The 11,478-nt window shown below is 62.3% G+C and overlaps 1 protein-coding gene across 1 annotated transcript; it reads left to right on the top strand.

The window, feature by feature from the left end:
- The first annotated feature begins 1,879 nt into the window (after positions 1 to 1,879).
- On the top strand, positions 1,880 to 3,349 carry LOC143696043 (serine/threonine-protein kinase pim-3-like). Its single transcript, XM_077191251.1, has 3 exons — positions 1,880 to 2,029; positions 2,228 to 2,588; positions 3,276 to 3,349. Exons 1-3 carry the CDS (start codon positions 1,880 to 1,882, stop codon positions 3,347 to 3,349), a joined length of 585 nt encoding a protein of 194 aa, XP_077047366.1.
- The last annotated feature ends 8,129 nt before the right edge of the window (positions 3,350 to 11,478 follow it).

The raw sequence follows: 11,478 nt of genomic DNA on the forward strand, positions 1-11,478 counted from the left end.
GGCTGAGCAGGGTGAGGCCGAGGCCTGGGCCCCTCCAGGCGGCGCCGGGAGCGCCCGGGGCAGCGGCGAGGGGCGGCCCTGAGGGGCGGCACAGGGGGCATTTCCCCCGAGCGGGCGGGCGGGCGGGCGGCGGGGAAAGGCGCCCTGGGCACAAGGGCAGGCACAAGGGCCCCGGCTCTCTGCAGTGCGGGCGGCCCAGCGCCGATCGCTGCTCCCGGAGCCGCTGCCAGGGCCGGGTCTCCTCCCCGCCGCTGACCCTGCACCTGCAGCGCTGCCTCCGCCTCTGCCGGGCTCCCCGGCACGGACGGCAAGGACGTGGACACGCTGCAGCAGGGGCCCAGCAGGGACACCCAGATGGTGCCGGGGCTGCAGCTCCTCTCCTGCAAGGAAAGGCTGACACAGCTCGGCTTCTTCAGCCTGGGAAAGAGACCCAGCCTTGATCCAGCTGTGGCCTTCCAGTACCTGAGGGCAACACACAAGAAAGCTGGACAGGGACTTTGTACGAGGGCAGGCAAGGACAGGACAAGGGAGCATGGATCCAAATGGAGAGAGATTAGGTTTAGGTAAGGGATTCAGAAAAAAGACTCTCCTGGAACAGGTTGCCCAGAGAAGGTGGGCATGTCCCGTCCCTGACAGTGTTCAAGGCCAGGCTGCATGGAGCTCTAGACAAGCCGGTCCAGTGCAAGGGATCCCCAGCCACAGCAGGGGGGTTGCAGCCATGGGATTTTCCAGATCCCTTCCAAGCCAAACCATGCCACGACTCCATGATTCTGGGATACTTCCCCTCCTCATCCTCTGGCAGAAAAAGAAACTTGGCCCCAAGTTCCACACTGCAGACCATGTCTTTTGGCAGCCTGCAACTGTGTCAACAGAGGATGAAAAGAGATGACATTACTGACTCGATTTCCCTTTTCTACTTGAAAAGTAAATGCTCTGCTCCTGTCCACTCTGGCAAAATTGTCACAAGAGGCAATTGTTCCCCACGAAATGCTTGGTCTCATGCAAAGAAGAAAGAAGCCAGAAGCCAACACTCTTCGTTATTGCTACATTGTTTTCTTTGGTTACTTCTCTAATAGGAATGACTTTGGTGTGTGATTTGTTTGTTTCTCTCTTTCGTTCCTTGGGGCGCGCGGCGGCTCCTCCGTTGGGTTCGCGGGGGCAATGGAGGAACGGCCGCGAGCTCTGGCGGCTCCGCAGCAGCAGCAGCAGCAGCAGCAGCAGTGCTTCTCTTGATTGGTTTTACACTCGACTTCCCACTCGCTCCCCATCCTCTTCTCCCTCTCACACTCACTCTACTCCCGTCCCGTGCTGGGCCGTGCCGTCCGTGTTCCGCCTCTCCCAGCCCGGCTGATGCCGCGTCCCGCAAGGCGCCCCTCGGCGGGGCCGCCCCGTGCCCGCCCCTGCCCGGCCCGCCGTGGTTCCGCCTCGGCCGGGCTCTCTCCGTCCTGGCTGTGGCGGCGCTGGAAGAGCCGCTCGCCCTGGTGCTGGCGGAGCAGTGCGGGCTTTTGGCTGCGCCTGGCGCGGGCTCTGGCCCAGCCCCGGCCGAGGCCCCGGCCCCGAACGAAGCCCCTGCCGCGGTTCCGCCCGCAGCCGCCCCGCTGCCGCCCGGCTCCCGCCCCGTGGCCGGCAGCGTGGCCGGCAGCTGCCCCGCTCCGAGCTCCGCCGCTCGCCAGCTCGGCCGCCGGCCCCGAGCCGCCGCAGCCCGGGGCGGCTCGGCAAGCAGCAGCGCGCCGGGCGGGCGGGTGCCCCGGGCAGAAGAGCGGCAGCGCGGTGCCGCCCACACGGGCGGAGAGGCCTCCCCTGGAGCAGCTCTAGCGGCAGGGCCCGCTGCTGGGCAGAGGCGGCTGCGGCAGCGTTTACTCCGGTCCCCGCCTCGCGGATGGCGCCCCGGGAAGAGACGGGGCCGGCTCGGAGGGCGGCGGGCGATGAGCTCAGCCTTGGCTCGCAGGCGGCCATCAAGCGAGTGTCCCGGGAGCGCATCTCGGAGTGGGCGCGGCTGGGGAGTGAGCGGGGCCAGCGGGAGGAGCCGGCGGGGCGTGCCGGGCGGGGCTGAGGCGAGGCCCGGCAGGGCGGCAGCCGGAACGCTGCTAGGGCAGCGAGCGTGGAGTGAGCGGGGGCCGCGCAGCGCCCCGGGCCGGGCCATGGCGAGCCGCGGCGGGGCCGGGCAGGGCTGCCCAAGGCGCGGCGCAGCATCGGCCCCGCTGACGGCATCGCGGTCCACCCGCAGCGCAAGGGCGCCCTTGTGGCCCTGGAGCTGGCGCTGCTGTGGAAGGTGTCGCGGCCTGGCTTCGTGCGGCTCCTGGACTGGTTCGAGGTGCCCAAGGGCTTCGCACTGCTCATGGAGCGTCCGCAGCGCTGTCAGCACCTCTGGTACTTCCTGCACGAGCGGCGGTTCCTGACGGAGCCCGTGGGGCGGGGGCTGTTCTGCCAGGTGCTGGAGGCCATGGGGCACTGCAGCAGCCGCGGTGTCCTGCACCGCCACATCAAGGCCGAGAACGTCCTCATCGACCTGGCCACAGGCGAGGTGAAGCTCATCGACTTCGGCTGCGGCACGATCCTCCAGGACACGTTCTACACCCGGATGTCAGGTGAGCCCAAAGCCGGGGCCCAGCTGGGCAGCAGAGTTCCCCCTTGGCTGGCAGAGGGGGAAGAGGGAGGGAAGGAAGGAGGCAAGGAAGGAGGGGGAATCCTTCTTCACCCAGCTGCAGCCAGGTTGCTTTGTGGCAGGGCAGGGGCTGGCTGTTGTGGAACGGGAGCTGGCTGGGAGGGAGGGAGCAGCATGGGCCTGATGAGCTGCGCCCGTGTCCCATAGGAACGCCGGAGTACAGCCCACCGGAGTGGATCCTCTTTGGCTGCTACCATGGCCAGCCAGCCACCATCTGGTCCCTGGGCATCCTGCTCTATGAGCTGCTCTGAGGGCACCTTCCTTTTCACAACAACGAGGACATTGTCTGGGGCCAGCTCTTCTTCCTGCCCCGGGTGTCTCAAGGTAGGGATGCGCCTTCAAGGCACGAGGGGAAGAACGGGGTTGGGAGGGGCGGCTGGCACATAAGCGTCCTGCTCTTGCAGCTGGTGAGGAGGTGCATCTCCTGGGCTTAGCTGGACGAGGTGGCACCTGTGCCTCTGTGCTGGTGTCCTCCGCAAGAGAGGATCGATAGGAAGCTTTTGGCTGCAGCTCTGAGCACTCCTGGTGTGGCCTGGGCACTGTGGAATGTGGGAGAGCACGGACAGGAGCCTTGTCCCGCTGAGCGGCGGTTTCTGGTTTCTCTCCGCAGAGTGCCAGCCCCTCATCAGGTGGTGTTTATGCATGGAGCCCACAGACAGGCCAGCACTGGAGGACCTTTTTTAGCATTCTTGGCTGCAGGAGCCCTGCCTGGCCCAGGAGACAGCAGAGATGCCTCCCTGTGCACAGGAGGATCCAGGAGCCCAGCAAGCAGCAGCGGCACGCGTCTCGTGGCGCTGGAAGAAAACCCCGGAGCGTTTCCCTGCGGCCGCGGCGCAGAGGAGAGAGCGCAGCCGAGGAGATGCTGCTTCCGCTGGTCCCCGCGAGCTGTGGAGGGAGCGGCTCCGTGCTGCCCGTCCCATTGGAGAAGTGGTGGCAGTGCAGTGAAGGTGCCACAGACTGGGACAGGGGAAACATCCCCCTGCAGCTCAATGGCATCGTGATGTCCCCGCAAGCCGAGGCACAGCTGGCGCGTTCTTCTGGAGCACGACGTGGAGCTGGGAACACCATCCTGGAGCTGGCCGCTGGCGGGGCAGAGCCGATTGGCTTTGGCTGCGGCCCCTGCCTGGAGGACACGCTCTGTGCCCTGATGGAATCAAGATGAGTCCCCAGCCAGCGCAGGGGCGGGGGGATGCAGGTGCTCCCAGGCACAGCAGGGCTCGGCCTGGCCACGTGCTGGAGGTTCCCCGCTCAGCGGTGCTGGGGAATATTAATTTTCCCTCCGGCCGCCGAGCTGCTTTTTGGCAGGACAGGGGATGGATGCTGTGGAAGGGGAGCCGGCTCCTGGCCTTGCTGACAGCTTCTGCCAGCCAGCCTGGCACGGGCTGAGGCGGGGGCAGCCAGCCTGACAAAAGCATCCATCCATGTGGATGGGGGCAGCAGAGGGGGACGGGTTCCGAAGCCGTGCCCCAGCTGGTCTGCTCTGCAGGCCCTTGAGGAAGGGGTGCGTTTATGGGCGGGAAAGGTGGGGATTTTCCCCACCCGTGGACAGGTTTAATTCTCACATGGAGTGGTCAGACCCTCCTCAGGCCCATGAAACGGTGACAGGCTTTGTGCTTTTTCTTGTTTCCAGGTCTTGTTTTGAATTGACTTTCGTGCAATTGTTCTTTGTTTTTCCCAGGAGGATTACACCTGGTGCCTGGACCGGACGGGGAAGCCCCTGCAGCGTCCATGGAGCGCGTCCAGTGCCAGCGCTGCCCCAGGGGCCACGGTCTGCAGGGACAGCCCCTTCCAGAAGGACGAGGACCTGGTTTGGGATCGGCTCCTCTCCTGGCAGCAGCTCTGCAGAGGTGGGCACCCGGCTCCACAGCTCGGCTGGCAGAAGGGCTCCGGGCAGGCGGCAGCGGGCACACGGGCATCCCGCTCTTGCAGCTGCTGAGGAGGTTGCTGTGCCGGGATTAAGCAGAGGAGGTGGAACGCGGCCTGCCCCGCTGCCCTTCTCTAAAAACAGAGAATGGGTCGGGAGGTTTGGGCTCTGAGCACAGCCAGCAGCCTGGCCTGGGCACAGGCCATGGTGGGACAGGGGGACAGGAGCCTGCTGCCACTGACTGTGGCTCTCTGGTTTCTCTCCGCAGGCTGCCAGCACCTCATGCCATGGGAACGGCACCACTCGGCCTGCCAGGCTGGGAGGGCTGGAGGGCGGCCGGTGTTCATTTGCTGTCAAAAATAAATTGGGGTTTTTTGTCATTGTCATCATCGGAGCGTTTCTTTCCTCCTTTTCCAAGCTCTTGGCCTCCCTTCCTCCAGGGTAATCTTTTTTCTCCTTCCTCAACCGCTTGATGGCATTTGGCAGGGGGGGTTAAGCAACATGAAAAATTCAACAACAGCTCCTGTTGCCAACTGCAGCAGCCCCTTCAAGAGCCCTGAGCTTCCACCAAGGTCAGTGTGTGCCTTGCAAAAGGAAGTGCTTTGCAGTGATGGGGTTGTTGCCCTGCTGCAAAAGCGGGGAGGAAATCAGAAATGGAAAAATGTCAATTTGGCTCAACCACCGCCCACGTTCTTCATCTTTTCCCTCTTCTCCATGATAGGCAGGCAGGGCTGGACTCCAGCAAGTTTCAAGTTCTTGGTGCTCTCTGGCATCAAAGGGATCAAGTAAACTCTTGTACGCAGGGACTACAACAGGGCTACTTGTCAGAACCCAGGAAATTCCTCTGGCTGCCCCGGAGGACTCCAGCCCCTGCCCAGGGGGCTCAGAGACCCTGGCACAGAGCCCAAGACCCCTGTGCCTTTGATTTAGCCCTTGGAAAAAACAACCTTATATGAAGAATTGCGAGCCATGACAGTTTCAGTAGAATGACAGTGAATTTATCCCAGGGTGAAAAATAGATTGTTGGGGTTTCTAGAATGGGGCTTCAGGGGCCAAGATGGAGGAATCTGGCGTGTCCACCCTTTCTCCTTCGTCTTGGCCTTCATCTTCTGCTGTGATGTTGGGCCTTTTAGATTGGTTTGGAGTAGAAGCTCACTGTCTAACATAGGTAATAGGTATTGGAAAGTATTTGTAAATGTGGTAGTGGTAGTTTTTAGGATAAAAAGATAACACCACCCTGGGGCAGGCAGAGTGCCTTAGACTGTCTTCCTGAGCGGACCTTCGCAGGACAGGAGAAAGAATTTTATAGATAAGATACAAGAAACAACCTTGAGAGCCAGAAATGAAGAGCTCTGACTCCTTCTTCGAGCGCCGGGCTGGGAAAAGAGACTTTGGAACTTATCTCGGGCTCACTCTGACCAGCCAGAGACCCCGAGAGCATGAGTCTGTAAGACGAAATACTGAAGGATTGGCACCAAAACATAAATATCCTTGTTGGCTGTGTCTTCTTGACCAAGAAATCCTTCAAAGCTCTTGTAACTACAAGTCTTGCGGCCCTGTGAGCCATGCGGTGCAGATGGGAGCCAAACTCACCCTTCCTGTCTATGGAGAAGAGAAGAAAAAGCAATGGCATCATCTGAAAAACTCAGAGGTCCGCTCTCTAGCTCCTTCCAAACTCCTTCAAATCGGCCAAAGTGCGATTTAGCTACAAATAGATGACAAGGACTCTTAGTGCTGGCTCTTGGACTCCAGAGCAGCTGCTTTAGAATCTTTCACAGAACCCTGTGCAGTTCTGTAGTGCCAGAAATGGATCATTTGAAGAAACTTTCCCAACTGACTTGCATGGAGGTTTGTTTGAAGGGTATTTGAGGAGAAAGGCTCCCGGCAGAGCTCTGGGCTTTGGCCTAGCTGTGTCCCCTGCTGATTGTCAAGTGTGCCATCAGCTGCAGGGCTTTCTGGGCTAAAACTATCATCAAGTCACTGGGACTTGCTATTTTTGCCTCTAAAAGCTGGAGCCACTTTTGGGGCAAATTTGGAGACCTCATCTCTGGGAGGATGGAGCAGCTAGGATTTTCCCAGTTGCTGGGAATGGTTCTCCAGGCCCTGGGTGTAAAACGGGGCTGCCCAGCAAGTGCGGATCTGCAAGATGATAAACAATTGTCTTGGTTTGAAAAGACAGGTGTCTGCTAAGGAAGGCAGAAGCCTTCTGTGAAATGGAAAATGTCAATCCCCTCCCTTCAAATGATTCTCATTTAGAAATTCAAATGCTCTCGGGGAAAGATATGGGGATAGGACTGAGCCCGCAGAGCCAGGCAGCGTTTGCTGATGCTCTGAGCCCTTGCTAAAGATCCTGTGCGGGCTGTCTCAGACACCTGGGGCCAGGGATTCCTTCCAAGCTGGGCCACTTGGGCTGGGCCGGGGGCGGCCCCGGGGCAGAAGGCAGTGTGTGCAAGGGCCCTGGGTGGCACGCTGCAGCACGGGCACCGTGCCATGGAACGGAAGCCGGTGTCCAAGGCCCCTTTGTGACACGTGGGAAATAGAAGCTTGCCCAGCTGCTGGCAACACGCAATGGGGCACAACAGGACAGAGCGGTGCCGTGAGGAGCCCCCGCACAGCGCACTCGCTCCCGTCTGACCCGGAGCTTCTCTGCGGCGCTGTTCCTGCAGCTGAGCTCGAGGCCAGAGCACAGGACTCACTGACCCGTGGCCTTCCTGAGGCTTCTATTCTGCAGCTGCCCTCAACGGCAGAGCGTGGGACTTGGTGCCCCGGAGCTTTCCCAAGGCATCTCTCCTGCAAGTAGCTCCGGGCACAGCCATGGAGCAGGGACCCCCAAGAGTGCCCAAGCTGGCCTGGGTGGAGGAGGAGGAGGAGGAAGAAGGCCCTGGAGCTGCCCCAGCACAGGAGTCAGAAGAGGTGGTGCCGTTCCATCCACTGCAGGAGGGTGAGTGGCAGAGCTGGGCTGCAGGGCTGGAGCCTGTGCCAATTGGCACCATGCCATGCCATGCCATGCCATGCCATGCCATGCCATGCCATGCCATCCCCTGGGGAAATCCCCATGGACAGGAGGGAAGAGGGGCTGGGCAGACACCCCGCAGTGGCCGTGCTCCATCCCCTGGGGCATGCCGGGGCTCTCCCTGCCTGGGCAGCGCAGGGCTGGGCTCTGTTCTCCGGCCTCTCCCGCAGCCCCTCAGCTCTGGCTGCGCTCGCTCTTTGCCAGATGCAGCCCTGGAGCGCACACAAGAGCAGGAATCCAGCCGTGGCCGCTTCCGCAGAACAGCGCAGGTACCTGCAGCCACCCCCACCTGGGCTGGGCCTGCTGTCCCTGCTCAGCCCAGCACCGTGTGTGCAGCACTCCATGCAACATCCCCGGCCTCTTGCCCTTCTCCTACAGCTCGTCTGCGACTTGATCCGGAGCATTGGGCAGGAAGAGACCAGCACCATGGGCACTGGGCTCAGAGCTCCCTCAGAGCTCCTCAGTCATGAGACCAGTGCCGCCCTGCTGGATTTGCTCCTGGAGAAGGCTGTTGCCAGGCCAGAACAAGTGAGCAGCCTGGGGCCAGGCTTCAATTCCCCCATGAGTCCCGTGGCTTCCCCAGCCAGGCCTGCTGGTCCCTGGGAGCCTTTGAGGCCATGGCAGTGCGCTGGCAAGGGAAGCACTTCTCTGGGGACCCTGGGGACATCGCTCCCTCTGGCAGCTTTCCAAGTCTCCCCGTGCCTTCTCCAGGTGCCCGCCATGGTGAGGTCCATTCACCGATGGCTCCTGGCCAATGATTCTGCCCAGCACAGGCTGGACAAGGCCCTGCTGAATCTCACCAGAGCACACCCGGGTGAGGCAGTGGTGACGCTCCTGCGTGTGGCCCCGTCCTGTGACAGGTATGGGGCCCACCTGCCCAGAGGGCTTAGGCCTCCCCAGCCCATGACCCTGTACCGCCTGGCCCAGGTGTCTGAGCAACAGAGAGTTCCAGGGCCCTCTGGCTGCTGCCTTTCCCAGCCCTGGCACGTCAGCCCCCGAGCCTGCTGCCATGCTCCCTTGCCGCCCCTCAGGGGCCTGTCCCCACAGGGCTGGGCTGCCTGGCTGCTGCTGGCCAGGCCCAGTGGGCAGAGGCAGAGCTGGCGGTCAGCCTGGGCCCCTAGGGATGCCCAGGCCACGGTGCTGTGTCTGAGACCCCCCTGAGACAGAGCTCCAACCCCTCAGAGCTGCCATCTCCATGTGGAAGACCATCATGTGCTCGTCCAGGACTGCAGAGCCAGTGCTGCTGATCCTCCTGGATGTGCTGGGCAGCTGGCCAGAGCGCAGCACATGCACCTCCGATGGGGACAAAACGGGTGTCTTTGGCCTGGCTGTGAGTTTCTGCAAGTGGCCTTTGCTGGCCCCAAGGCCGCCTCTCCAGCAGCTCTCCATCTTCCTTCCCCCACTGCATCTCCCTGCCTCAGGCGCTGGCCTGAAACCTGGCCCAGGGGCAGCCTCAGGCCCACCAGGCCCCGTGCTCCCCCTGCCAAGGTCTCTGCGGGCCTCTCCCTGCCCTGCTCGGGCCCTGCCCCAGGGACACCTAGGCACTGAGCGCTGTCTCGGGGGGCTTTGTCCCTTGCAGGCAACTGTGGTCATGTGGAAGATGCTCCAGGAGCCCCATGTGCCACGTGTAGTGACGTCGTATTTCCCCCAGCTATTTGTGCATCTGCTCTTCCAAGTGTTCTTCAGCACAGAAGAGATGCCAGAGGAGGTCGATGCCTTCTGGAAGGAATGCCTGCAAGAGCACGGCCTTGCCACCAGCCCCAACAGGTGCTCCATGCCAGTCCTCCTGTCCCTGCCACGTGGCCTGCCAAGGAGCCAGTGCTGCCAGGGTGACCTGGCCTTTGCTGTGCACACAGGTTTGCAGTGCAGAGCCTGAAGTCCCTGCTCTGCCAAAAGCAGTACAAGGAGGTGGTGGTGTCAGTGGAACGCAAGCGTGGCTGGGACACGCTGCTCTGTGCTGACACCCGCCACTATGCCGTGGGTCTGCTGGCCAGGTGAGACTCCCCTTCTCCCCATTGCTCCCAGCATTTGTGCCCTGTGCCCGGGCTGTCCCACACAGTCCCCGTGGCCCTGGGTCACAGGGCCTTGTCACCGAGGGTCGGCCAAGCAGAATGGAAAAGGCTGGGAGGGGAGAGAGCACAGGAGGAGACACCTCCTAAAGGGCCCAGGTCCCCTTGCAGGATGGTGGTGAAAGACCAGCAGGCTCTGCCAGCCTGTCCTTGGAGAGATTTGCTCAGGTTCCTGGACCCTTTTTCACCCTCCTAGGGAGATGCGCCATGCTTGTCTTGGGTTGGGTTCCAGTATTGCACTCCACCTCCTCGGGCTGCTCAGCACACAGGAGCCACACTGGGATCTGCCCGCCCTGGCGTTCCTTGTGGAGGTGAGCCGGGTGTGCAGCGCTGCCTGGCTGAGCTGCCTCCCAGCTCTCTGCCCTCTGGGAGCCGCAGCCACCTGGGACGCTGCCCGCGCCCTGTGCTGCTGCTGCTGCTGCTGCTGCTGCTGCTGCTGCTGCTGCTGCTGCTGCCTGGGCCCAGCCCTGTGCGGCTCCGGGCTCCTGCCGGCCGGCTCCCCCGTCACTGGCCTGTGCCTTTCAGCTCCTCCAGTGCCTGGATGCCAGTGAATGTGGTGCCAGTGTTGTGAAGGTCTCTTCAAGGTACCTGCAGAGCGAGTGCAGGGAGAGGCGTCGCCTGGCACTCAGGGCCCTGCTGGAGCTCATTGATGATCCCTCAATGGTGAGAAGGGGGCGGTGGCTGAAGCTGCACTGGGAACGCAGTCACTTGGCCTGGACTGGGCTTGGGGCGCTGGGGCAGCTGCTCCCAGCTCTCCTGCCTCCCGCTTCAGCTGCCCGCGTGCTTCGGGACAGGCCTTTGGCCTCTGGGCCCTGCGGCAGCAGGATGGCCTTTCACAGACTTGTGTTCCGCACAGGCTGAAAGAATGTGGAGCCTGACCCAATGCCTCATGGACCTACTGTGCGACAATGATGCAGAGATAGCTGGCATGACCCTCATCACACTCAGCTTTCTATTCCTGCACAAATCACACATTCTGATGTCAACCCCCATTGCCCTGCAGCTGGCTGAGGCGCTCCTGCCACTCTTTGACCACGTAAGGCTCTGTGCCCCCAGCCACAGCCGCTGGCTGCTGCCTGGAAACTGTGTGCCCTGAGCATTTCCAGCCCTGTGCCCAGGGGGGCCTGCAGGAGCCAATGCTGAGGTAGTTTTTCTTTTTTTTTTTCCTACAGGATAATAGCCAGGTCCAGCTGCTCTCCATCAAACTCTTCCGAGACATGATGGAGTATTTGGAAGAGAGAGAAAAGCCTTTGGAAAGCCTTGTGCAACAGAGCTTGCTTCCACTCTTCTTCCACTGCCATGATGAGAATCAGCGTGTGGCAGAGGTGAGGACTCGTGGGCTGCTGCTGTCCCCCTGGCAGGGGGCTCGGCTGCCTCCTGCCCTGCGCCTGCTGGATCGCAGCCTCCTGCAGGCCATGGCACGGGGATGCGGGTGCTGTGCCCTGGGCTGTGGGGCCATCTCCGCGTCCCTGCTGCTCTCCAGGCTTCTCGGGAAGCGCTGCTTTGTGCAGTCAAGTTGATGAAGAGGAGGGATCTCAAGAAGCTGGTGAAGGAGCAGAAACTGTGGAAGTTCAGCGAGTGCCTGGTAAGGAGGGCCTGCAAGGCCCAGCCTCAGGCTGGAGAAGGCCCCTGAGGGCGGCGCTCAGTGTGCGGGCCGGGCAGCTGTGCCCCTGCCCGCTGCGGCAGCCAGAGGCCGCGCGGGCTCCTCTCCAGGCTCCCGAGGGCCCGAGACGGGTGCCCGTGGAGCCCCGGCCCGGCGGGGCTGCGGGGCGGCACCGCGGCTCCCCGGGCAGCAGCCGGCCCGCTGCCCCCTCCCCTCGGGAGCCCTTGGCCGGCGGCTGCTGGCCGCGCCTCAGGGCTGTGCGGG

The sequence above is a fragment of the Agelaius phoeniceus genome, chromosome 28, assembly GCF_051311805.1.
Source record: "Agelaius phoeniceus isolate bAgePho1 chromosome 28, bAgePho1.hap1, whole genome shotgun sequence".
In the NCBI taxonomy this organism is placed as follows: domain Eukaryota; kingdom Metazoa; phylum Chordata; class Aves; order Passeriformes; family Icteridae; genus Agelaius; species Agelaius phoeniceus.